General features: G+C 52.5%; 1 protein-coding gene across 7 annotated transcripts; it reads right to left on the bottom strand.

Annotated features, from left to right (window-relative positions):
* Nucleotides 1-422: 422 nt before the first annotated feature.
* Nucleotides 423-27,691, bottom strand: SEPTIN8 (septin 8). 7 transcript variants are annotated; one of them, XM_060008862.1, is made up of 11 exons: nt 27,492-27,691; nt 26,820-26,942; nt 16,003-16,123; nt 14,756-14,951; nt 14,227-14,413; nt 13,052-13,213; nt 12,386-12,482; nt 12,020-12,188; nt 11,683-11,815; nt 11,391-11,581; nt 423-2,468 (listed from the first exon to the last, which is right to left on the bottom strand). In XM_060008862.1, the coding sequence occupies exons 1-11, from the start codon at nt 27,519-27,521 to the stop codon at nt 2,306-2,308; spliced, it is 1,572 nt and encodes a 523-aa protein (XP_059864845.1). In that variant the 5' UTR covers nt 27,522-27,691; the 3' UTR covers nt 423-2,305. The 7 variants fall into 7 exon arrangements, with proteins under 7 accessions (XP_059864845.1, XP_059864846.1, XP_059864850.1 ...); XM_060008863.1 differs by having other exon boundaries at nt 423-2,471; nt 14,227-14,407; nt 27,492-27,690; XM_060008867.2 differs by having other exon boundaries at nt 424-2,471; nt 27,492-27,688.

The following is a 27,691-nucleotide window of genomic DNA, read 5'->3' as shown; positions in this document are numbered from 1 at the left end:
CAGAAGAAAAAGGCCTCCCAAACCATATGGCCTAATGACCACCCCCAGAAACTACATCTAAGAAAGCTGCTTGAGACTTAAGGACTTGGCTGTGTCAAAGAAACTGGTGTTCAGGGACTCTGGGACCCTTCTCCAAGAGGGACAGGAGGGCCATGTGCAGTGGGTGGAAGAGAAGCCCCCATAAGTGCTTCAGGCTTGCTTGAACTTCTCAGTTTCACTGTGGCTTCTGTTCAGAAGATCCTCTCCCAATATCCTTCCCAGACCTCCCTTCCTTCCTCCCTCCCCCCAACCTCTCCCCCTTTGGGGGATAGTGGAACCACTGCCATTTCTACAAGGTCTCCCTTGGCTGATCTCAGGGTCCATGGGGGCAGAAAAAGTCACTTGTGTGTCCAGTTCCAAACCTTCAATAAAATTTATTTTAACCCTGTTTATGATTATATAATTCGTGCCCCCAAAGATGCTTTTGTCCAACTAAAAATCAAGTAAATAACCCTTAAAAGAAATATTTCTAGAGGTTATAGTAGTAATACTACTATACAGTTATATAGTAATACTTTGTTTAACTAAAAAAGTAGGACCAAGTCTTCAGTGCACTTGGTACTTGCATGTTTACTCATAGACAAGCCTTATTAGTTTCTCTGGGGAAAAGTCATAGTTTTTCCAGAACTGAACTGCCTTCAATAAGGGCGGAAAGGAATGTGTTTGCAGCTATGGTGCTGCCAAAACCATGGGAGGTTTTATCAATGAGTCTGTCTGACGCAGACCAGGAAGCTCAAAGGCATACTCCTCTCTATGACAAGGAATCATGGTAAGGATTGGGAACAGGGAATGGGTAGAGCCCACAGCTGGAAAGCTTTGAGTGCGTTGTTACAGCTGAATGGGGGAGACGGCACAGCCCCAGCCTCCAAAGCACCTTCAGGTATGAGCTGGAGTGCAGTTGGGGATCAAGACCTGTTGGCAGCAGGTGACCATGTGACATTCACTACATATTGTCACAATACCTGGGGACTTGACAGATAGCCAAGATCGGGTTTGGTTTTCCTTTCAGAAGCATTTTCTGTGGTGGGTCAGTGGAAGACAACTCTACTAGGGTCATGGATGCCCAGTCCCCAGGGATAAGAAAACAAAAGCTACCATGACATGGTGTAGGGCTTTGGCCTCTTTATTTTCTTTTTACAGTTAATTCCACGCATAAAAGACTTCATAAAGCACTATGGCTCTGGCTATTCCCCGAATGAGCTGCTGAGGATGGAGCTGGCTATTTTGGACAAACTTCACTGGGATCTCTACAGTGGGACACCGCTGGACTTCTTGACCATAGTAAGTACGAGTCTACCCTGGACTCACTGTGCCTTTAGAACAGCTGTTCACAACATAGGATGGCAAAGCACACGTCCTTGCATATGCAGCACAGTGAGGTGACCCACAAGGCTCACAACATACGGAAGAGTGAAATGTTGTCTTAAATCCAACACAGTTCCACCAGACTCCAACTTCTAAAGGACATTAAATTAACTTTACAAAGATATTTAGATGGCACTATTGTGGTGAGTTTCTCTTTTAAATACACACTGCAAAAATATTTAACTTTCCGTTCTATGAATACTGTACATAAAAATCTGTCTGCTTTTGCTACACTTTACACACATTCACTTAGCTGTCTTTATTCACCTACACACAGTCCTTATAGAGGCTTTAGACCATATTGATCTGGCACTTAAAAATGTCGTATTCGTTTATATTTGTTTTAGTTAGAGAATGATGGTCACCCTTTAGAATATGATTCTGTTAGTAAGGCAAAATTATGCAATGTGGAAATGTCATGGGGTTTTGGTCTGTTATGAAGCATGAAGATTAAATCACTAAGGGCTGTATCAGTATGAAAACTGGCCACTGTTGCCAAGCTGCAGAGTTTCCTCTCATGTCAAGCAGATACAAGTTAACTTTTCTGCTACCTTAATCTTGAATCCTATGCTTCTATTTTTCAGAATTGAAACACTGTCATCTGGGTACTTTAGGCTCTTAATGAGCATGTCACAAAGCAGACTGTCTTTTTCTCTCCAGGGTTGAGGCTGAGCTTGGCCACAGAGGGGGTATTAAGCCCCAAGCCCGTTGGGGGGCCATGAATGGGAATGAAAAGGGTTGGGCAACATTTGATATTCCCTGATGAAAATTTAAATTGTTTGCACTTTTGGTCATTGATATATGAAAAGTATGGGGTTTTCTGTTCTAACATTAAAAACCACGGTCTCCAGTTCCACGCCCTGGTGGTCCTGGGCTGGCCCCACGTGAAGGAGCTGCTGCCTCAGAGGAATCCTTCCCTCCACGTCGCATCCCTGACCAGGCAGCTGCAGCACTGTATGGCGGGCCACCAGCTGCTGCAGTTCAAGGGCTCCACACTGGCCTTGGTCATCATCACCTTAGAGTTGGAGAGGCTCATGCCCGACTGCTGTACTCCTATATCTGATCTGCTAAAGAAAGCACAGGTAGACATCAACTTTGCCCCAGACCAGGCTCTCAGTTTTGCCCCTTCAGCTGATGCACTCTGCCCCCAAAAGGGTACCTGTGGCCCTTCTTGGCCCTTGTGGGCTCCAGAAGATGCTCTGGCCATGACGACTCTGAAGAGTCTTCCTAAGGGCTAGGCTTTCCACACGTGGCGTATCCTCTGGACTTGAGTATTAGATACACATTCCCTTCACCAGAGTGGGTTTCTCTGACAGTGAGTGAAGCTTTATCTCAGTAGCAGCCCTTGTAGTCAAGAGGATGTGGGGACATGTCTAGCTCAGGAGGAAGCAAACCTGAGCTTAGTATTGAGGAGTGTAAATTTCTGACCCCTCACCCTCTATATGGTACCAGGCACCAGGATACCCTGAGTAGGCACTGGGAGGTCAGAATCACTCAGGATGGACAGGGTAAGATGGAATGCAGTTAGAATAATGACAGTTTTTGCTGAGGTTGAAGATGGGTGTTCCTGAGATGGTGGGGTTAATGTTCTTAAGTTGGGTGGTTGGACCTTCCTGAAATTGCTCCATGCTAATATTTCAGCACTGAATTGCTCATTCTTTAGAATGTAAAATGATTCTGCCTCAAGGATGACCACTCTGTTTTAATTACAGGTCGGTATTAGGCAATGGAACCACTGCAAAGAACTTGTAAAGCAACAGCTGACAAGTTTTTAGTCATCCTCCCGCACAGACAACTTTCTGGTTCACCTGCCAGCCTCTGTGCCCCTACCCCGGTGCCCTTTAGAGCATAATGGCAATCCCGCCTTGCTTGGACTCCTCTATATTGTAGGCTTTACGGATCCTATAACAAGAAAGGAAGAAGGCCCTGAAAGAGCAACTGAGAAAACATTCCTGTCTTCAGAAAAAATTAAGGGGGCAAAAAAGATAGGTCAGGGTCCCTAAAGGGAAGGGTAATCTGGCAAACTGAACCCCTGCCTCCCTCTGAACCCTGGGCCCGAGACCAGAGAGAAGGAGTAAATGCTCATACTGCAGCTTGCTTTTTCTTCCTTCTCCAGCAAGGGCTGTATCAGCCCCTAAGACAGCTGGACTATGAGGCCAGAGGTAGGCCTTGCTCAGGGCCGAAGGGCTGGGCTGGTGCTGACAGACAAGTTCTTGCTGCTCCACCTGCCAGAGCCGGCCAGGTCCTTCCAGCTTCCCAGGCTTGCACCAAGAACATGTGCAGCTTTCAAGTCCCAAGTACTCTGCCCACCCCTGCAGAAATGGGATAGTCTCTCCAGGTAGATCTACCTTGACTTGGCCAGGATTTAAGTCTTTTCTTCATAAGGACTCGATTTATAAAGTATGCTTTATTTAATGTACAGCATCTTGATCAAGCTTTAGGCAAATTTCTCCTTTGTTACTCTTAAGCAAAGTAGTTTATTAGCTTAACTAGAGGGATTCTTGTGTTAAAGCAGAACACTTCAAGGTGGCCCTTGTGATGGGGAGAGACAGCTCCCAGAGCTTCTGGTTGAGGTGAGCAGGGGCTGAGGCTGAGGCTGCCTCCACCACTGCCAGGAGGAGGGAGAGACCACTAGCGTGGCTGAGGGAGGTGACACTATAGAGCCATTCTCTAGGCAGTGGAGTCCAGCTGGCAGCGATGCCCACTGGGGCTGTGTAAGGACTGTTGGGCATATGAATGACTGAACCACACATTTAGAGGTAATTTGTGAAGTCCTTCCACTGTGAACAGTTTTTTGTAAACGTGCTAAGCCACGCGGAGTGTGATCTGCTACCAGCTGCAAAACAGCCGAGGACTACATATAGTATAATAGTGTCTGTACTGTAGTCAGCACAAATCTCTACCTTTTGTTGAAACAAATTTGCGTGTTGGAACTTTTGTTAAAATACACCTTAATTCCTTTCAACCCTGTCTGAGTCTTATATGTATTAGATACCTTGCATTTAGAGCTGATAGAGTCAAATACACTTGAAATACATCTCTCAAGCCCTGTCAGTAACTGTCCTCTAGTCCAACACAGAGGGACATGCTGAGGGGCAGCCTGCTGCTCATGGCCACAGCTCCCTCTGCCTCCTTCCTTCCATTGGGAGTGGGCACTGTCGCTGGTGGGGCAGGGGCTCATCCTGAGAGCCCACACCAGCTCACGCTGTCTCTGACTTCAGGAAACTGCTGAGAGGTATCTGGACCCCCTTAACCAAGTAAGCTGCATCCCCAGAGCTAAACCAACTCTCAGTCTCTTGGAAGAAGGAGAAGGTGGACCTGTGAGCCACAGTATGGGGGTAAGGGACAGCCTTGCTGCTTCATCTTCCTGTAAATAATATTCCCCTTCTTTGGGGAAGCAAACTTCTGCATTGCCAAAATACCACTTGTGAGATTTTTTGTTTTAAAAGTTTTATGCTGTTCAAGCTTGTCTTGGAATCCTAGGTCCCATCCTACTCTCCTTTAACATTTTTTTCCTGCAGTTAGGAACTCATATCCCACCTCAGATTAGAGACTGGGGATCACTGTGGTGGGAGAAATAAAGACACATCCATCTTCCACTTGTCCCCATCTGCAGAGGGCAGGAATTGGTAAAGGACTGTGGCTGCAGAAAACAGAGATGGGAGAGAGCTCAGAGGCAGATGGGCTAAGAGAGGAGCACGTGGATGAGCATCATAGACCTGTCCTAAATTTGTCCAAATATTACCTCCCCCAATTGGGTGAGCCAAGGTCTTTCCATCAGTGTGGCCCTATTCCCCCTGGCTTCCTAGAGAGTCTCTGTCCTTCAAAGCTTGATGAAGACTTTGCCTCCCTGCTACCTGCCTCCCTGTGGGGAGAGTAGTGCTATACCTTCACTAGGGATGCCTGCATGCCAGTCTCCCTGCTGGGCTGTCAGCTTCCCCACCTTAGTCCCCCATCTCCTCATTTTGGTCTTCCCAGAGATCAACCTAGTGTCCAACAGAGAAAGCACGTCAACAATGGGCCCAGGAGATTGCCATCACTTCCTTCAACCACCAGTCTGCCCTCAACCAAATATTTGCCTACTTACCAGGGCATCCCATCTCTGCAAAACCATCTCAGGTCCACCAACCTACACTGTCAAGCTGCACAGGAATTAAGGGTCCAGGATACCAATATTGAAACCTCAATTCCTCCAGTTATGAGCTGTGTGACCTTGGGTAATTACTTAACCTCTCTGTGCCTTGCCTATAAAATGGGCAAAATGGTACCTAACCATAGGATTATTGTGAAGATTAGAGGAATTAATACATGTAATGCACTTTAGACCAATGACTAGCACACAATAAGAACTCAAATGTTAGTCGTCGTATGTCAAGCCTCCTCAACAAGGAGGTAAACTTTTCAAGCGCAGGGTCTTCCTTCTCTCATGTCCTGCTGGATAAAGTCACCTGATAAAGATTCATTAACCACAGGCTGCGTCTTCTCTTTCCTATCTTTCCTCCATCCCACACCTATTCAAGAGCCTTTCACAGATGCCCATGGCAGGATTCACTATTAAAACACTACTCCTATAGAAGCTGATCAACCCCACAAAGTTCATGGAAAAGACAAGCTGTATTTTACCACAGGTGTAGCAGATTAATAGGCTAGGAAACATTAAGTCAGAAAAGCCACTGCCCAAAGAAGACACCACAAAAACTCAAAATAAATGCAAAATTTAATGGAAAAAAATGAGTACAAAGTGAATGGAAAGGAACAAAAATTGTCAATGAATGAAGGAGTAAATGAATTAACAAATGAAGCAGTTTTAGAAAAGCATGTTAACGTAAGAGACTAGCAAGCCACACTTCCCTTGGGCCTCTTATCCAGTAATACGAGCCCCACTTAACAGGGAACCCACACAAAGACATACACACAAACATACATGGAGTTAGTCTGCACAAGTGCAGACCACCTAGACTCAGGTTACCCATAACTTGGGTGACCATACATCCCAGTTTGCCTGAGACAGTCATGGCTTATGCCTGTTGACTTGGCGTAATTATTAATAGCATTTCCTTTCACTCTCAAAAGTCTCAGTTTGGGCAATAAATTATACGGTGATTCTACCCAAAACCAACTTGGTTCATGAAAGACATGATAGTAAATGCCAGCGTGATCCCACTGACTGTCCTAAATGCCAACATGATACTGAGACAGAAAAGGAGGGGTAATCAGATCCTGCAGACAGGGGGCACATTCCGTGATGGGGAGCTTGTTAAATAATGGCAAGTTCTAAGCCCACCTTGGGCACCAAGAATTAATTTGGTCTCAGCTAAAAATGACAAAATTCCAAACATAAACAGCATGGGAGAAAAGTGCAGTAAGGCTTGCTGAAGTCAATGGGTCCTGTGGAGGCAGCTCAGACCCCAGAAAATGTAACAATGACAGGTCTCCCCGAGATTCTGGGAAGGCGTGGGCCCGCAGGCAGATAACCAGCCATAATTCTGGTCTCCCAAGTATGCCCTGGGTGCAGCCCGCAGGCGGCAGTGGATGGGTGGCAGAATCTGCCCACTCCAAGAGTCCCCAGATTAGCCCATGAATCAGGAGTCCTTATTTCTTATATAACCAGTGAACCTGCTGGGTCACTGAGCCTCGTCTTCAGAAATACATTAGCTATACATTAGCTGACAGAGGCTATCTTAAAGGTCATACTTCCACCCAACTAAATACACTTTCAGACATATAATTACCCTAAAGTTAAGCCACTCACAGTCCACATCTGCCTTAGATATGCTGATTTACCTTTTTGGATACCCACACTGAAGCATCAGTTATAGCCAGAGGTGGATTTACTCTGAAGCTAATGAAGCTTAATTCTCAGTGCCCTTTCCAAGGCCCTGTACCTAATTTTATACTCATATCCTTCTTTTTTTAAAAAAAAAAAAAAGGTTTCTCAAGTAGTTCAAGCTTCAAGCCCCTCAAAAACCTGTATCCACCCCTGGTCATGGCATAACTTTGGAGAATCTTCACTTTGAGCATCAATAAAACCTGCTCTGCTCCTGGCGAGGAGAAAAAGACCACCTTTTCCTGGTCACGCCTCAGTGGATACACACAGCTCACCCTCCACCCCTCTCTGAATGTAACACGGTCTCAGAAGGGCAGGAAGGAGCCAGGACCTTGTCCTGGAAATCAGTAAAGCAGGCCAAGGCAGAAAGAGGGAAACAATGATGGGAGAGAAGATGAAGGACGTAAAAAACAAAATGCCAATCCAACAATATATTAGCGCAGCTTCCTATGTCTTCCAACTAGGGAGTGCACTAGACTGTAAGCTCCTTGAGGACAGAGCTGTGCTTTACTCTGGGTAGCCAGTGCCCAGCACAGTGCTTCATCAACATTAAATGAAATCCTTCCTCTCATCTATTCATTTCTTGTGTACCATATTATCAGCCTATATTTTCAACCCTGATATTCTCAATGGCTTGCAAATCAACAGGAACATAGAAGAATGCTTGTACTTTCTTAGAATGTTCTCTTTAAGAATGCCGGTGAAGGGGAAAAGCTCCTCTGCTGGTATTTTTTTCTTAAATTGTTCACATACATCAGACACTTTCACCTCTTTCCCTGTGACTCAGCCAAGAAAAAGGAAACAATGATCTGGAGAAAAACCTGTTCCCGCTGAACATTCTTGCATTTGGAATATGCAGAATTGGTTTGGGGGTCTTAGTTAAACAGAGTCAAACACTTAACATGCACACATGGGGTTGGTCCCTGTTTACAGGTAGCACCTCTGGGGCACAGAGACAATGGCTTTGGGCTGCTGTTCCATTTACATTCACAGTAAGAACACTGGATGTGGTCTTGTTCATGATCCACTTTCATCCATAAAGAAATTCCAAACACTGTCATTACAGGATGTTTATTACCCACCTCTCCCTATATTTTATAGGGATACTTTATACATAAGAAAGGTTTAGAGATATTTTTAGTTTTTAAAAATCAGGGAATCTGTTACTTATGAAAATAATGGGAGAGGGTATTATTTGTCTTTATGCTCGTGCCAAAATAAAAATTTAGAAGTGCTTTAAAAGTTATTATTGAAATTAAGCTCTAGGTTAGAAAAATTAAAATGAAGGGGAACCAGGCGAATTTGCAGCATGTATACCACACCACGTGGCCACACCTAGGGCACTGCATGAGTTGCCATCTTGACGCTGAACAATTAGGCCGAGCATCGCCGGCTGGGGCCTTCGCTAGAGTGGCACAAGACTGCTCCGTCAAGGAATAGTGACACTGTAAATGGAAGACCAGCCACTGGCTCTGAAAAAAATAAACCTCATCAGTTTTGGATTCCAGCATTCATGGCTTTAACGAGTTTGCATAGAGAGGGTGGCCCGCCAGGCCCAGGCAGCCTGGGGGATGGCGGGGTGGGGGGGGTGGGGGGGAAAAAGCAAGGCTGTAAACACTGGAGTCTGTACCAGCTCCCAGTCCGTCCTCACACCATGTTATGGGAGAAGGGTCACAAGGTGTAACTCAAGCAACTTAACACATGAAAGTCTAAAGTCCACTCTTGACATGTAAGTCTGTGCGTGCGTTAACTGAAAAATAAAAATAAAACAAACAGAACAAAAACAGACACATTAAAAGGTACACAGACGACCAAATCAAACAGAAGCAAAAGACAGCAAGATGAACACTGGGAAAGGACAGTCAGTTTGGCATTTGTAACAAGCAAAGCAGAGAATTCACTTCAGTTTATGGCATCCCAGGCTGAGGGTCGGATAGGGAAGTAATTTTGCAAAGATCAATTAAAATTTGAAGAATAAGTACAGTCAGTCAAAGCCATTCAACTAAATGGTCACAAAAAAATGTCCCCCCAAATGCACTCCTGACTCATCCCATTCCCCTGACCAGGGTGGGGGGAAGGGGTGCTCCCAGCCACCCCACCTACCCCACTCCTGGCCTCCACAAGGCCAGCATTGGAGGAGAGCGCTCTCTCCCAGAGGCCAAACTGACTGAAGCTTTCTGGAATGTCCAGCAAACAGAAAAGGCCTGTTTTCCAGGCCCAGGTCACATGAAAAAAGCAGGGAGACCTGACACCAGTGATGAGCCCCACCCTGAGCTGTGCTGGTGCCCTTGCAGCCAGCCTGCACCCCACCCCATTGGCCCTCATCCCCTGACCTGGCCACGGGTCCTTGATCTTCTGTTTTTGAGGGGTTTCTCCAGAGCTTATTTCCTAGGGGACTCTGCCTGCCTTTTTTTAAACGAGATGGCCTGGGATAAGCTGGCAGGGAGCACGGGAAAGTCAATTCAGGAGCCAGCATGTGGTTCATAGAGTGGCATACCCACTCCCAGGAAAAACAAGATTTCTGAGCCATTAGCTTGAAATCCACACAGGTTCCAATTCACAGAGCCCTCACACCCATCGAGCTCACCAAGACCTGGACATGGGACCAGGGCTGGAAGCAAATGCAAAGCAGAAGGGAAATTTACATGGCTGAGGGGAGTGTGGGGCTGGGGTCCTCCCTGGGGACGAGCAGGGGCTTATCTGTCGCAGCCGTGCCAGCAGCTGGGGTGGAACCACCAGTCAGCAGGATGCGGGAAACTACAGGGTCTATTCCAAAGCAGAAGACAGGCCTCAGGAATGAGAACTAGCATCCAGTTCCTAAACGCCTGGCTTTGTCCCCCTGGTCTCCCCCAGAAGCTCCTTAAGTTTATTTTCCTTAGATGTGTCTGTGCCTCTGTGCGTGTGTGCCTTGGGGACTGTGTGTGTTAGTAGATATGTGTCTGAGTCTATGGATGTGATGGGGCAGGAGAGAGTAAGACAGTGTACATGTGTCATGCGTGTGTGTGTGTTAGGGAGCACAATATTGGGGGGGCAGGTGGAAGGCTAAGGCCACAAGCAGCATCCCAGGGCCACAGCTAGCCATGCGCTGCATGCCCCTAACCACAAGGCTCCACTGCCACCACGGAAGGAAATGCCTGGACACACACATTCCCAAACACTCCAGGAGGAAATGGAATTCCAAGAAGAACAAGAATGAGGACCAAGATGGGTACACCTGGCAAGAGAAGGAAGGTACCTGACACAGACCAGGGGCAGGGAGAAGCAGGGACAGACGAGATCCCCACAGTGTGATGCTGTGTGGGACACTGAATGAAGTGGGGCGGGAGAGGGAGACTCCCCGGGAGCCAGGGCATCTGGACTCCAGATGTGAGTATGGAAACAGGCTATGAAAAACACCAAGGAGAAGGGACTTAAGAGTGGCCCCCACCTGGCCAAAATTGACTGCACTCCTGGAAAAGCCTCCGCCCCATCCCCTATAATTCTCTCTCCTCTGAGTACTCTCAGAGGAACAACTCCAGCCTCTACTTGAGGGGCAGCCTCCTCTCCAGTAGGACTCACAGGGCCCCTACAGGGAGCTGCTGTCCTTCCTTTAGCAGGTCAAGATCATAGTGTCCAGGGGGTCAGTGCTGGCTGGGCTCAAGTCTCCACTGTCCTCAGTCACCACCTGCCTGCCAATATGGGGCCCACGTCCACAGCTTCAGGACTGAGGGGGAGGCACCATGGCTGTCCAAGCAGAAACCACAGGAGCTTTTGGAATCTGCCCAGAAATGCTAACATTCCCAGGCCCTGACCGTCTCCTGGCCTGAAAGACTTTCCCTGAGACCCTACACCCTCTCGGGGGCCACTCCCTGCCTGTGTGGCCCAGCCTTCTCCACCCAGCTCTTGAGGGGGCTGCAGGAGAGAGAGAGAAAGACACAGAGAGAGAGAGAGAAATGGGGTGTGGGGTAGAAGAGGGAGAGAGGGGCCACTCATGCACGAATACAAGAGTGGGCATGAATGCGTGATATCTTGAGATATGAAGATCACTAGTGAAAGAAGAAAGGTGAGCAAGAATGAGGTGGGAGAGCAAGTGAAAGGAGAGAGCGAAATGGTGAGCCAGCGAGAGTGAGCGAGAGTGAGAGGGAGCGAGCCAGCGCAGGGCAGGGAGCCCGCCACCTACTTCTTCTTGTCCTTGTCCTTCCTCAGAGGCTGCTGCGAGGTGGCGTGCAGGGCCTGAGACTGCAGGGCCTCCACCGCCGCCTTCCTGCGGTTGAAGGCGTTGGTCTCCTCCTCCAGTTCCCGGCGCTTCTCCTCCACCTTGCGCTTCTCTTCCTGGTGGACCCGCTTGAGGTGTTCAAACTTCTCGTGGAGCTGGGAGCACAAGGCGGGGAGGCCGGGCTTCATGTGGGCCCAGAAGGAGCCCAGGCCCTCCCTGGCCTGGCCTCACCACAACCCTCAAGCCCCGCACACACCTCTCTCTCCTTCTCCTTCAACTCCAGCTCCGTCTCCTTCACTTTGTTGACGAACATCTGCCTCATCTCCTCCTCCTTCCTCTGCAGCTCGCTCAGGAATTCTTTCCTCTTGGCCTCGTATGTCTCCTGCAGGCTGTGGAGACCCAGAGAAAAGAGGCCAACGCGGAGATTATGGCAGAACGGAGTGGGCAGAGCCAGAGAAGCGAAATCACGTGGGCATGGGGGATCGGGGGCAGAGGATGCTGGGGTCCCAGCAGCCTCTCTCCCCAGCTCACAAGCCCCCAGAACAGATGCCAACGTGGCAAGTCTGGCTGGGGCTGGGGAGATAGGCTGTCACCTGAAAGGCTGGCTGTCACCATCGCTGTCCTGGAAGCCCATCTCCTCCAACTTGCAGCGCCGGTAGAGCTCGTAGTGCCGACTGTGGGTCTGCTCGCGGAGGTCCTCCATATTCACCCGGATCAGCATTTCCCGGAGCTTCACGAAGTCGCAGTGATTTTCGTTCTCCACTGAAAGGAGAGGGCACGTGGGCATCAGGCAGGCTCCCAGCCACCAGCACAGGAAGGACGGGGCACAGGACAGCGGTTAGGGTGTTAGAGGTAGACTCCAGAGAGAGGACAGGCAGCAGATGGTCACGGTGAGGACACAGGACAGGGGACTGAGTCCGGGTCCCCAGCCGGGGCTGTGCTCTCACCACCACACTCACCCTGCACCACGCCCCAAGGGTACTGCCGCGCTCGCACCAGCTTGTTCCCCACCTTCACCTCCTCGGTGCTGCCCACCACGGCGAAGGGCAGGTGTGCCTGGAAAGGGCCCAAGTGTGCATGAGCACTGAGGTGACACAGGCTAATGAACAGACCCACCCTCACTGCCCCTGGGGCCCAGGGAGGGGTTGCCCAGACCTGAACAAGGCCTGGCCAGATGCTCACTTGACGGCTTTCCTTTGGAGAAGTATCCTGGAATCTCCACACAAGGGAGGGGGCTGAACCCGCAACCCCTTTCCTCTTGTTCTAGGGTGTTCTTTCAGCCCTTGGGCTCACCAGGGGCCACTAGAAGCTCTCTCAAACGACCTGTGGGCCTGGCTCTCTTCCAAGTTCCCAAGCCCTGGCATCCTGCCTGCTTGCTCCTACAGGTTTCAGGTCCTAGCCCTGAGTTCGTACCTTGGGAAACTTAAACCTGGGGAAGCCCCGGTACCAGCCCAATACCCAATTCTTCCCATCTCCTGTCCAGAAGATGCAGGACTGGCCAGCTCCCAGATGCCCACCCATCTTTCCTGGAGAGCTCAGGTTGAAACCCAGGGAAAAGAGAGTGGCCTGGGGCTGGCTCCAAGCCCTCTGGCCCCAGAGCCCCAAGGCCCTTGCCCAACACTCACATTCATGACCGCATTAATCTCTGCAACAGCTTCATCATCCGTGGGAAACTGGTAGATCTGGACCCCATTGCTGACCAGCTCACCCATGATCTTGATCTTGAACTTGTGGAGCTCACTCTTGGAAATGGTGTCCGCTTTGGCGATGATGGGAATAATGTTCACCTGCCAGGATTGAGGAGCGGGGTCAGCAGGTGAGTTGCTCCTTGACTGTGGAGAGCCCTGCTCAGGCCACACCCCTGGGCAGGCAGGCAGGAAGCCAGAGAGATGGAGCTGCTCCTAAGGGGTGTCCTGGCCTGAACCCAGCCAGCTGGGGCCGTTCTGACGGGTTGTAACAATTGGCTGCAGTGTTTCTTACAGCCCTGGCTGCCCCAAATCTCCATCCAGCCCCAAATTACTCCCTTGGGCATACCCAGCTTTCACCCAGAGTGCTCTGAAGGTCTTAACTGGTGTGGGGCCTGACAGGACCAGCAGTAGGGGGCTGAGCACCCCCAAAGCAGGTTAGATGACCCATTAGCAGAAGCCACAGGAAGACCTCAAAATCTCCCAGGCCAAGGTTATCCCATTGTTCACAGTGAAAATTAACTCCTGAGAGAGGGGAGCAGTCACGTGAGAGCTGACAGGTGACTCTGGGGCTGCACACCCTCCAGGACCCCATGCCATTCCTGCCATTCCCATGAAGCTGCCCTTTTAATACCCACTCCTCATTCCTATTCTAATTCTGGGGCTTAACTCTCCTGTCTCTACTGTGCTCAGGAGGACCCCAAGGGAAAGCCACGGCAGGAAGGACAGGGGAAGTGAAGGCAGCAGAGGAACTAGGAATTGAGAGAGAGAAAATGAGCAGAGAATTGGGATGCTCTGGGGAGGTGGGGTCAGAGGGGCAGAGGGACGGGGGCGAGGTGGGGAGGTAACTCTAGGGGGATGGGGAGGATGCCAGGAGCTAGCAGGCTGAGAATAAGAATCAACTCAGCTGGAAGGAATGGGCTCAGGGCCAGACGCAGGGGACAGAGATCTAGAGAAAGAGCCCAGAGCAATGGGGGCTGGCTGGAGCCATAGGGACAGATGCAAGAGAAGATACAGAGAGGACCAAGCCCAGGGGGCTGTCCACAAGCCCCCAACCACACCCCCCCTCTGTGGAAGATGGGGAGCCCACAGAATCAGCTGGAGGGGGGCCAGACCTTGCTGTCTAGTTTCTTCATGGTCACCAGATCCAGGGACTTGAGGGAGTGCCCCGTAGGCGTGATGAAGTAGAGGCAGACGTGGATCCTCGTGTCATGGTAGTCGAAGAGCGAACGGCGGATCTTCAGCTCCTCCTGCAGGTAGTTTTCAAACTGCGCATCGATGTAGTCAACTATGGGCCTGTAACTACAGACGGCTCCGTCACTGGAAGGCAGGCAGCAGAGCCGTGGTGCAAGGCCTGGAGCCCAGCCAGGCTGCCCACCAGCCTTCTCTCTGTGGGAATGAACAGCTTCTACCTGGGGATCCCTGTCTGGGTACAGGTGGCTGACCCCTTCTCCTGGTCCCCCAAGGGGTCCTCAGGACCTTAGATATTCTCCTAACGGCCCTCCCCTGGCCCCCATGGAGTGCGGGCTTGGTTACTTGTCTGGGGCAGCGAGGAGTGCAGAGCACTCGGGCAGAGTGTTAGAACCACGGCCAACGTGGAGCGACGGGGAAGAGACCAGGCGGGCCGCCCTTCCTGTCGCTTGCCTCTCATCCTTATTGATCTGATCCCCGAAGCCCACGGCATCCACGATGGTCAGCTTGAGCTGCACGTTGCTCTCTTGGAGGTCGTAGGTCTGGGGCCGCAGGCGCACACACTCCTCATGGTGACTGGCTTCCTCGGTCTCAAAGGTCGTGTTGAAGAGCGTGTTCATCAGTGTGGACTTGCCAATGCCAGTCTCCCCTGGGGGGCAAGGAGTGGGCAGAGGGGATGTCAAAGGCTGGAACTGGGGCTGTCCCTGGCTGTTGGGTAAGCCAGGTGGGGCTCAGGCACCCTCAGCCTCTGTACAAGAGAGAGGGGCAGGTCTCCCACTCCATCCCCCACTGTCCCCAACCCCATGAACCACCCCTTCTCAGTGGCCTCAGAAATAATATGTGGAAGGAAGACCCAAAAGGCTGACTTGGATATAAGACATGGCTACATGGGGTGTGTAGGTGTTTCCTCAGAGCGTGGGGAAGAGACAAAGCCAGGCAGTTGTGAGATACCACTAGACACTGGCCCCTGCTGGCCTCAATGGGACCCGGTCACCTGCTCTGCACACCATCCCTCCTGGGCCCAGGAAGGTCATGGGGCCAGCAGGGTCAGGGTCTGAAGCCACCAGTGGCTCAGCTCACCTGCTGTGGGTGGCCCCAACTTCATGAAGCTTTAATGGGAGGGGGGAGGTTCAGGAAAGGCTGCTTTCCAAGGGGCACCCACAGCCTGGCAGATGCCAGGGCTTGGGCACCTGTAGAGGGTCTGGCAGAGCTTTTTGTCCCCTCTGGGAGCCCCAGGCCCTGAGGCACATGGAACCTTCCAGAGCCTCCCTGTTGGGGGCTGTATTTGTTTAGATGTGTACTGGAGCTCTTACTACATAACACTGTAATGCAGGGACAGTCTGGTTTACCATAGTGTCCTTGACACACAGTAGGAACAACAATAGCTGTTTTTTAAGCAAACAAACAAACAAACAAATGGATCCCAACCACTGTGATAAACACTCAAAGCACTTCCAAGCTTTTTACTCTTTCCAAGTTTACTCTTCATGGCAACACTGAATCAGGTCCTGGCTCCACCTCTATCTTTGACCCTGGCAGAGACACCCACCAAAGCCTCGTCCTGACCCCCCAAAGTGTCACTCTGCCTGGGAGGTCCCCCTGCAGCTCAACAGGTGGTCAGGGCAGCAGCACCCCATCTCCCAGAAGACCCGCGTCCGTCCTCTGTCTGAGGCTGCCCCCTGGCCAGGCATGACACTCACCCACACAGAGGATGTTGAAGCTGAAGCCCTGAGTGACCGACTTGCTGACCAGCTGGTCGGGGAGGCTGTCGAAACCCACATGGCCACCCAGGGAGAGGCTCCGGGGCTCTGGCTCTGCGTTCTGCCAAGAGAGAGGAGAGAGGCGGTGAGCCCACTAGGGAAGAGGGGCCAAGCAGCGGGGAGGCTGAACCTGAGTCACACCACCCCCGCTGCGCCGCCAACCTCATCTCAATTCTCAGCACGTCTCAGGACGCATCGTGAGTGCATCGGAGCTCCAGTTCCAGGCCAAGTTCCCACAGAGGGAGCCCCAGGGCCTCAGGACCCATGACTATCTGGGAAAAGGCCCTTTCACCTGTGGCTTTGCTCCTCCTGGGCTGGCGAGGAATGTCTACGCCTGAGGTGTCTCCTGGCAGGTGGCCCCAAGACCTATGGCTGCTACCTGAGGGCTCACCTGCCCTCCTGCCCAGGAGGAGGCCCCAGATGGTCCCTGGATCTTAAACGAAGATTTCAAAAGGCCAAGATTAGAGGGTGTGTATGTTCCTGTGGCCCCTTCCTACTGAAGCAGGACCCAAGCAGAGGCAGGTCTGGCCTGACCCCCTCACACTCGCACTATCGGGGGGCCTCTCCCATCAGGCTGGGCTCATAGTCCTCCACGGGCACCCCTTGCTCCTCACACACCCAAGCATGGAATGCACACGTGGGCCCTGCTGAAGGGGCCGGTGCTCACTGGGTCTCAGGACCAGTCTCTGGGGCATTGTGACTCTGAGGCCTCAGTGGTACTCTGTAGGGACTCCCAGGCTCTGGCTCCTGCCATCCTCCCGGCCCCACCCCAGTCCTAGTTGCTTAGACAGAGGATTCTGGACGAGAATGTGGAGGCCTGCCCAGAGAGGCGGGCAGCAGGTCCTGAGCGAGCAGGGGCCAGCGAGCTGGCCAGAGCACTATAAAAAGAACCCACCGGGACCCAAAGCAGAGCGTCAAGGTCAGGCTCCAATTTGTGTGGATTCTTTGCTTCCCTGGGAATGGGGGTGGAATGCTTCCCTGGGAATGGGGACGGAAGCTTCCCAGGCTCATCCTCCCCAGGTTTGGGTCCTCTCGAGGGCAGGCCCCAGACAGCTCCACGCAGGGCAGAAGCATGCCTCCTCTGTTCCCAAGCCCCTCTGCCCTGACTGCCAGCTCGACAGAGCAAGGACAGGACAGGACAGAACAGGGGGTCTGAGTCTCATCCTGCCATCCAGCTCACAGCTCCTGAGGGGGGGAAACAGGCCCAACTGAAGACAGTCCCAGAAGCACTGATTAGGACAGTGGCAGCCCTTGTGTGGGTACAGACACAGTGAGCAGAGAGGGCTGAGGACCAGAGAGTAGGGCCCTGGATCCCTGCCCTCCAGCACAGGGATCTCCTGAGCACCTGCGCTCCCCCGAGCTCTCTGCAGCCGCAGCCTGTTGCCTCAGCCTGAACCCTCTGACCATTCTTTCCTCCCAACCAGAGCCCCTTGGCACTTAAACCCAACCCTCTCTTCTTCATTAATTATGCCTACCTGCCCCTTCCCCCAGGCCCCTCCCCCAGCTCAGTCATGGCATCGCTGCATCAAAGACTCCCAAGTGTGTGTGTGGGCAGCCTAGACCCCACGTGGTCCCTCCAGGCAGCTGTACTATCCCCTTGAACAAGTCAGAGTTACCCCTAAGCGGTTCCCTCCAATGACCCTCTTTCAACAGAGCCTCTGCTCTTATAGCTGACCCTTTCTCCCTGCCCCCATCCCCAGGGGAATGAGTCACAACCTTCCCAATCAAGCCCAGGTCCCCCCAGGGCTGCAAACATAACAACAAAGAGGCCCAAAGGCAGCTTCCTCTCACTGGTAGCCACATCAAAACCAGTAAATGGAGCATAGGAAGTGCTGGGTCTGGTTCAAACCCCCTAGCGTGGCATTCCGGGCCCTTTACCATCTGAGACCTTTTTCACAGGCTTGGTTCCTGCCCAGCTGGTTATCTCTGGATATACTTTTCAAACTTGACACCTTCCCCAGGCTCCAGAGCTCACTCTACCTTTCCCTGGCACCTGCTTTGACTTGGCCCCCAAGTACGCACATTCCAGACCCCTCACTTGGCTGTGACCCCATTTCCTTGCACTATCAGTTGTCCTTTTTACATGCATCATGATTCTCGAACTGTTCCATGAGCCCCTTGAAGTGGGCTGCAGGCTGGGGGAGGTCAGCTTTCCCACTTCCCACCCTCCCACCACTATGTCCAATGTGCTAGACAACACTACCACTTATAAATCACTGAACACTGTCTTTACTGCCACGGCATCAGGGGTATCTGCCCACCTTACACAGAGCTTCATTATTCGGTCTCTGTTCCACCTGCTCGTGGCAGCTTGAGGATCAAATGGAGGACAGAACAGTTAGTCTAGGGCTTTCTTTTCAGGCGAGACTGAAAATCTCCAAAATTTAAGGCGTGCTGTGCTTGCAGAGAAGGCTATGTGTTTATTCATCCTCTTTTTCCAAGGGTGACACAATCAGGATGCAATCCAACATCCTGTAGTCTGCCGCCAAAACCCACCCAGTCAGCTGTCTGGAAGCCACGCACGCGCACACACACACTCGGCTTCAGAGTCCTTACACAGAATCAGAGGCCATCCTATTCCTGATTTTCCCCGACTCTCTTACAGTCCCAGGCTCCAAAGGCTAAGAGCAGCACTCAGGGGTCTCACACAAGCCCATCCACCCACGCCCAGTGAGCCCTGCCTGCCTTCACTCACACAGCTGGGCTCTCTCTGGAGAAGTGTGTACATACAGGGAGGTCTTCGTGCCCAAGTTGTTGCCCAGGCTACACTCTGTCACTCCAAGGGCCACAGACCTGGGGCAATCGATCCTGCTCAGGAGCCTCGGGGGCCACGGGAGTGTCAATCTCCAGAGCACGCGTGCACGCACACACATCCACACACAGAAGAAAGGCCGCTGGTCCTCGCGGGGACACAGTGTTATTCCCTGGTCTCAGGAGACTGATCTGACCTCCCAGCTCCATTGAGGTGTGACTCTTACTGATGCCAACCTCCCCGATCCTATATTTGGCAACAACAACATGTGATCCAAGGTGCGACACTCCCTCCAAGGTGCCCGCCCAGGTGTCTCCATTGACCTGTGTTGGGTCTCAGCCTAGGAGGAGCCAGCAGCCTACAAAGCACCACTGGCGTATCTCAGCTACCGCAACTCAGGAAGGAACTTCAGGTCTCTCACTGGTTACTTGCCATTTGTCAGGGAAGACGTCAGCTCCAGTTCCAGGGCTGGGTCCTAATAGTCCTGAGCCAATCAGCATGATCGCACGATTGGTCAGGCACAGGCAAGCGACCCAGATTGAGCCTTTATGACCATCTTGTAGCCATTAGGGGAGCCAGCCTAAGACGGAAGCCCACTCAAAGAGGATGGCTGAGCCAAGAAAATCACAGAGGAGAGAGAGCCAGTGTCTGCCCTGCCTCTGAGCTTCTCCCTTTACCCCGGCCACATCTCCCCTTTACTGTTTAAGCTAGCTGAATGGGGCTATCTATTACCTGCAGCTGAAAGCATCTGGACTGCTACAGCCCCCAAAGTGAAACTCTGAATGCAGAGGAACAGGGAGAAAGCAAGGAGAGTAAGGACAGGGAAGGAAAAAGTGGTGTTACAACCACAGGAAGGAATGGATGTCAAATGATGACACCAACACCTCACCAAGGTCCACCTGTGCAGACCAAACCAAGTGATTTACACAGTCTCCTACGCAGCCCTTTCCCACGCTGTGTGGCAGAGACCATTATTATGCCCATTTTACAGGTAAGGAAACTGAGGTGCACAGAAGCTAAAGAACTAATCAGGGTAGAGTAGGGATTTGAGAGCAGCCAAGCCCGTGCCCCAGACCACTCAGCTGCACTGCACCCCCTACTCTTACTATGCTCCCAACTCATTCATTCAGCCACTCAACACAGGCTTGCTGGACCCATCTACTGCGTGCCAGGCACTGGGACAGCCACTAATGAAAAGAGGAAGACACCAGATCCTTAACCTCAGGGGCTCAGTCTAATTCAGTCTAAACTCAAACGGCTGTGACAGCCAGGCAGGCAACGTAAATGGATGAAGGGGAGCAGGATAGTAACAGTAACAACCACCACACCTAACGGTTATCAAGGGCTTACCAGGTGTGACTCTAATTTCACCTCATTTAGTCCACACATCAGCCCTGTGAGGTAGGCTGTATATTATCCCCACTGTACAGAAATAGACAATTGAGGCACCAAGAGACTAAGTAACTTTCCCAAGAGGACACTGCTCAGGAGGGTGAAGCCAGGATCTAAATGGAGATGGTGTGACTGTAAAACCCACACTTCCAGCCACATCACTCTGCCGCCTATTGGATGAAAGACCCGGTGACTTGGCTGAGTGTGGGGTCCCTCAGGGAGAGGCAGGAAGAGTGGGGAACTGAAGAGGCTGTGCTCGGTCCGTGAATGGCTATGGTTTTGTGACTCCAGCCAACTGTGGGAATGCAGACCTAGCATTACTAAATCTTCCAATTTTTTAAAAAGAATCCAGAAATCCAGATTTTTTTGCGAAACCCACTAGTTTTCAAAGGTTGGCAACAACTACCAATGGAGAACACCATGAGGGTCCAACTCAACGTGTCTGGGGGTTGGACCTGACCCATGGTCTGACAGTCTGCAACCCCGGGTCTGGCAGAATGGTGACCTGGAAGGACAAAACACCCAGTCTGCACTCTTGGGCATGGAGCCCCACAGGAGACTGCTCTGCGGGAGGAGACTTCAGGCTGGACAACTTAACTCGGACCCTGGTGAGAGGTAGACCCAGCTGCTTCTGGCCCTTTCCACGTACCCAGCTCCCAGGGGTTCCAGCTCAGGGGGCTCAAAGTGTCCTCAAATCTCCAGGATAGAGAGTTGGCAGCTCTGAACTCTACACACACAATGGGAAACTCCACAGGGCCCCTCTCTAATCACTAACAAGCTTTTGGCTCCTAAGCCAGGCTCTGGGCTTCTATGTCATCATTTCTTTGGCACATCAAAGACAACAACCAAAATAATAACTGCTCAGGCTGACTGCGTTCCTCCATGCCCAGTCGTCCAGAACAAAGTAGAGAATGGCATTTTGTTATGCAGCCCAGTGGATAAATAGGACATCCTTTTCCTGACCAGGAAATGCTGTCTGAGCCTTCTGGAGCTGCCCCAAACACCAGACAAAAGGAACTGCCCCTTTTACCAAGAAGAGAGGTGGGACCTGGGGGGAAACCATGTCTCGCACTTGCCCACAAAAACAGGATTTTATCCAAAAGAAAGTGGAAATCTGCTGAATGTCTAAACCAGTAGAGCCAAGGAAGCTATGGGTGAAAAAAGCCCCCGAGATCAAACCTCCCAAACGAGGTTGGCTGTTGGGGTGGGAGTAGAGATGGCACCCCATCATTAGTGTACTTGGCTCCTGAATCCTAGGCAAAGAGCAGCTCCTACCCCAGGTCTTCCACAGAGTCCTCTCCAAGTGCCTTGGACTTCAGATGCTTTTCTCCCCCCAGGCTCCCATGCCTAGTACCCACTGTCCTGAGCACCCAGCAGGCAGACAGGAAGCCTTTTCCCCAGGAGAGCTCCAGCTCTGGGGGGGCCCTATAAAGTCCTTGTGCAGTGGACCCAGGAGTCATTGCGCCACTGGGAGCCTTCTCCGCCTGTGTTCCTGGCACAAAGCACCCTACCCCTGGCTCTAGCTACTCTCAGCAGCCTGGGCCTTAAATAGCCAGAGCAGAGGCCCCTGGCCAGAACCCATGGTCATAGCACAACTGTCCTTGAGTCCGAGAGGAATCCTAGGAATTTTCCCAGGAAAGGCTTAGGCTCTGGTCCCAGGATTCCACAGCCAGCCTCTAAGCCCAGGTCAAAGGTTACGGGAAATAACTACAGGGATGTACATAGGAGGGTGGGGGTGGGAATGCTGCTATCCTGGGCCAGGAGGGAAGAACAGAGGCAGAATATACCTGTCCCCAATCAAGAGGACACCTGAGAACCAAAGCGTCTCTCTCTCCTAAGGTGGCAACAAACCTGGGGAGAAGACGCAAGCCAGGATCAGCCTTCATGGTGGCAGCACGGTGGCAGATGAGGTAATAATGGCAAGATGGCAGTTGGGCCCCAGGAGGAGATCACCAGTCACTCTCTCAAGGGCAGTCATCCTCTCCCCCATCCTGGGAAGCGAAGGGACTTTGGGAGCAAAAGTACCCCCAGGAGGGCTACCCTGGTGGCACAGTGGTTGAGAGTCCGCCTGTGATGCAGGGGACACGGGTTCGTGCCCCGGTCCGGGAAGATCCCACATGCCGTGGAGCGGCTGGGCCCGTGAGCCATGGCCGCTGAGCCTGTGCGTCCGGAGCCTACGCTCCGCAGCAGGAGAGGCTACGGCAGTGAGAGGCCCGCGTACCTTAAAAAAAAAAAAAAAAGTACCCCCAGGAGACCGAGGCCACCCCATGCCCTGACCTCAATACTCCAGTTTCTCTGCTTCCCTGTCTCACTAAGAGGCACCTTCCTCCCTCTTCCTGCACACAGACAGCAGGACTGCCACTCAGTAATTTGGGATGGTTTATTTTACACTTCTCATGTCAAAATCAGGTTTCCAAGAAGCCAAGAGCACAGTTACTGGTCTCTGGGCCCACCCACCTCACCCCAGGCCTAGGACACAGGGATGTCATGTCATCCCTCCCGTGGGAGGGAACGGTCCATCCCACCACAGAGCAGATAGGGAAGGCACTCTGGGCCACAGAAGGTACTGGAACTCCAGGTGTTCATACTTTCCCACTTGGCTCAGAGGCTCCAGAAGCAGCCCCCTACTTCCCCACAGCAGGGAAAGCCACATGGACACCGCAGGATGGAGGCAATCTATTTTCCACAGTGAATGAGACCCCACCTTTGGAAAGAGGAATGTAGGCAGCAAAGGTGACTATGCCCCCCTCCTACCCCAGAATGGATGCCGGTGCTGGGAAGGGGCAGAGAAATACATGGGCACCAACATGGGCCAGCAGAGGCCCGGGGCAGCACTGCTGTACTTCTCTGTTGCTTGCACCATTCACCCCAGCACCAGGCAGAGTGTCAGACTCGTACCCAGGCCCCACAGCCAGGTCTGGGGAGTGGACTTAGGTCCATGGCCCACAGTCCCTCCTGAACCCCAGCCCTCAGGTGGTCCAAGCCCAGAAGGCCCCTCAGAGAGTGGCCAGCACCTATGATCTGAAATAGGCTCTTATTCCTTCCTCCCCTGGTCTGTCCCTCTGATGTGGCTTCCAAGATAAGGCTCAAGAACCATCTAGAAGCCATGTGTTCCGAGGAGGAGAATATCTAATTTGCCCCAATACCACCCAGGGCAACTGGTGTTACAGCCTAGATGCCCCTTGTCCTGTCCTCCACCACCTCTTCCCAGCCATGGTTCCTCACGTGAGCCCTGAGGATGCAGATGGCTCTAGCAAAGAACACCTCTATCACGAGGGCATGTTGACCTTGGGAGGCATCCTTTCCCCTGGCAGATGTGTCTCCCTCCTGCCTGCATAGCACCATATCTAGTTGTCTGGCAAAGCTTGTGCCTTGGGGGCCATGACTGGGGATTCTGAGACCCAACCTAGCAGCACAGAGGCAGGAAGACTGGAGAGGCTGCAGGGGACACATAGAGACCAGCCAGTTCTCAGGCCCTTTGCTCTGTCATCCTGCAGTGGCTTCCTTCTGGTAGCTGGACCGGAGCCACAGAAACGTTCGTGCTAGTTACTGCCCCAAATATGTACCTCCACCTAGCCCATCTTAGGGCTCAAAAGTCAGACGGCTCCACCCTCTCTGTCATCTCAAGGGGTACTGGGGGCTGAGGTTGGGTCTGAGGCCCAAACTTGCCAATGACCAGAGTCTGCACCTCACCCAACCGTGGGCTGCTGGCATCAACAAGATGATGGACACAAAGCATCCAGTGCCCTCCCTGCCATCCAAAGCTTTTGACAAATATCTGGCCCTGTGCTCCAAGCCTCCACCAGTTCTCCTGCATCGTTGGCATTGCGGTCAGTCTCCTTCATGCCACCTTCTCTGTTCCTACTCTGCTCAGTCCCTTTTCATGTGCTCCCTTGGATCACCAATGCCTCCCCATCAGTCTCCCTGCTCTGACCCATTCCAGTCCAGATCCCAGGCAGACCTTTCTAAAGTGAGCACCCAGAGCATGGTATGATGCCCATGAGGGGGACAGGGCAGGGCAGACCCACCTCCCAAGGGGAGGGGGTGGAGCTGCAGCTTTGCAGGTTGGCACTCGCTTAAGACCCCTCCATACCACCAGGCACTGAGAGCTGCACAGATGTACCTTGCTCAGCTCCTACTTCTCCTTCGGAACAGCTCAACAAGGAGGTTACTGGTCATTTTTACAGGACAGGGAGACACCACTCTGTGACAGGCCCACTGGGCTGCCTCCCACATTCCTTCCCACCAGCTCTTGCCTCAGGGACAGAGTAGGCACTCCCTGGATAGCCTGCTTCTTGGGGAAGTGTCAAGATTACAGGGGTGACAACGGAAGTGACAGATGGTGCTGGGGATAAAGCGGAGATGGGGGTGGGGGGGAGCGATGGGCTGGGAGGAGTGCCAGGCGCGAGGCTGCCATGCTGCACGCTTCTTCCCTCTCCCCCTCAGATCTCCACTTTCCCTGGGCCCTCAGTCCTCCCTCGCTATAGAGTTTGAACTCTGCCCCATGAGATTCTGACAGGAAAAACACAGGAGATGGCCCCTGGGGCAGACAAAGAGTAAGGCCCAGAGTCTGGGACCAATTAAGGAGGAGGGGCAGAGCAAGAATGGACAGGAGTCTGGCTGCCCAAGGAGGGCAAGAGGCAACAGACTCCCCAGAGGGCTGTCCCAGACATGCACATCCTATGAGATTTCGACCGTAACCCCATGGCAGATCTAGGATTGAGCAAGACCCAGCCAAAATGTAAAGGTTGCTGAGCCTGCAGTCTTTATATCATGCTACATGGAGAATAGGAACACAGCACACACTGACCTCAAAGTACCATTCCACATGCTCATCTAAGCTCCAGGCTGGGACAGTTCCCAGGCCCTCCTGGGCTGGTCTGACCACCGAGCTAGCCTGAGGGGCAGCGTCCACCTGCCACAGCTCAACCAGATTATAGCCTCATGGCCACTTAACACCCAGTTCAACCCTGCAGCAAGTGAGACACCTAACATATCTCCAAACATGCCATAGATTGCAATTATCTTCCACAAACTCTTTGAAGAATATCAGTATGGTTATTGCCACTTTATAGCAAGATAAAGGAAGAAATGATTTTCCCAGGATGACAAGGCAGGAGAGGAGAATGGAGTCCAAACTCCTAAATTCAGGCCAAACCCAACCCAAGGTCTCCACCCAAATTCAACCGTGTCCATGTCCTCCCAGGAGGCTGACAACTCAGAGTGTGAAGGGTGTGGAAGGTGTCCATCCATCCAGCTTAACCTGGCACAGTAACCAAGGCCCCTGAGCTCAGGCTGTACATCCTCATTTGAGTCAATCCTCTCTCTGTGCCTCGGCCCACCATGTCAGTAATACCTGAAATCCTTGCAGATATGGTTTAAGAGCAAACACAGGAATCTGAGGGGAAGAGCCTTTCCAGCCCAATGCCTGCCACTGCAGCTAGGCCTCTCAGCTCAGCCTCTGAGGATAATCTCTGGACGATGGGAGCCCCTAGGGAGGGTACCGTGTAATGGAGCAAGCTCATTCTCTGCTGCCTTCTTACACACAGGGCCAGTCTTCACATCCACATGGGCACTAAGTAACATGTATTATTTATTGTGTCTTTACCATGTGCCAGACACTGCTCTAAGCACCTCGCCTGGATACTCTCATTAAATCCTTCCAATAACCCTATGAGGGAGGTAGTATTTTTATTCCATTATACAGATGAGAACACTTAGGGGTTAAACAACTTGCCCAGGGTCACAAGGCCAACAAGCAGTAATCTAGGATTCACATCAGGCAGTCTGTTTCTAGTTACTCTACATACTGCTCCCACCTGCAAGACCAACTGTTAGAGTAACCTCTGGCCACAGACAGACAAGACCCAGACATAACTTTCTGGTCAGCTGGGCACAGAAAATGCACACAGGCACGCGGGCAGAGATGTACAAACACACACAGCTCTCTTGGCCTCCAGCTAACCAGCAGGTCTGTTGGGATGCATGCACAGCCCTCCTGGGGTACATAAATTCCCATTTACAGTGCAGGGGTAGGGTGAATCTCTGATTTGCCCAACCTCTGAATCTGCTCCTCCTGTATTTAAACTTACTGAACTGACTTGCAGGCCCCTCTCCAATGAGAATAAAACACCCAAGTCTAAAAATTATGAAACCAAGAGTTCCTGCTTTAATTACGCATATTTCCAAAGTAGACCAACATTTTTAGATTAAGGAGAAAATTTACATATATAAGTTCAGATGACAATATTTATAGCATTAATTACATAAGTCCAGAATCCCTTATTTAGCCCCAGAACCAATTCCTTATCAGTCACATATTTAGCATTTCCCCACTACCCCCAACATCCCTGGGCCCTCCCTCCCCCTTACCACCAACCAGGGCCTCACATGCTGGCAAGAGGACACAGCTTCCTTCACTGTCACAGCCCAACCTCCCAGACACACCCAAATCCAGCCTTAGACATCAGGGGACATGCAGACACAATCCCCAAAAGGCCCCTCTCCCCCGCGTGAATTATGAAAGCCTTTGGGAAGTTGGCTATTGGCTGGCTCAGGCCCAGAGAGACCTGTACAGGGACCACCAGAGACGTTAGCCCTCCACAAGGCATACCTGGACTGGGGCCCAAACATCCACTGGGCTGAATCTGGAATCCCTCCAGTTCCTGGGGAATGGCTGCTTCAGACCCGACCACTGAGGCCAGAGCTGCCTGGAATCGCACCCAGGATCCGGGAGCTTGGTTGGGGGGGTGGGGGGTGGAGCGGGAAGGAGAAGAAGGCCGTGGTCTTCAGGACCCAGGTCTGCAACTGCCCTGGGTTCATTTGAGGGACTCCCTAGGATCCCTAGGGCTTCATCCTCACCGGCTGTACCCATCCAACAGCACCTGCGCGGCTAGGAATCTCCCCAGCCGTGCAGAAACACTAGGGAGAAGTGGGTCCGGAGTATCCTGGATCCTCCCCTCTGGCCCCCGGGGCCCCAGTCTGTCCTCAGACCTGGCCAGGACCAGGCGGGTATTTATCCGCTCCTCTCCGCGAAAGAGGTCTGCTCTTCTTCGCCCAAGGGGGGCGACCCCGCCAGCCTCCCGGCAAGGCGCCCCCGCCCGACGCCCTGGGACCCGGGACTAGCGCTGCGAAGAGCCCGCTCCGGTGTCCCCCGTCGCGCCCGGCGTCGAGGCCCGGCCGCGCGGCGCTGACAGTCCGGCTCGCGACCCCAGCCAGCTGCAGGGCGGCCCCCTCCCCGCGTCCAGCGCCTCCCGCGCGCGCCGCGGCCCAACAGGGCCCTCACCGAGAAGCGTTCCAGGTCAGTGGCCGCCATGGCGAGCTCCGCACCGGGCGGGCGAGCCGGGGCGAGCACCCGGGCCGCGATGGGGACAAGCCGGCTGCGGGACGCGCTCCGCCCGGGCGGCTGCGGCTGAATGGATCCAATATGGCCACTTCCTGGAAACTCCCCTTGGCGGCGGCGGCGGCGGCGGCGGGAGAAGCCGC

The sequence above is a fragment of the Delphinus delphis genome, chromosome 3 (genome assembly GCF_949987515.2).
Source record: "Delphinus delphis chromosome 3, mDelDel1.2, whole genome shotgun sequence".
Lineage (NCBI taxonomy): Eukaryota > Metazoa > Chordata > Mammalia > Artiodactyla > Delphinidae > Delphinus > Delphinus delphis.
Note: the sequence above shows the minus strand (reverse complement) of the source record. Positions and strands in the feature narration are given on the sequence as shown.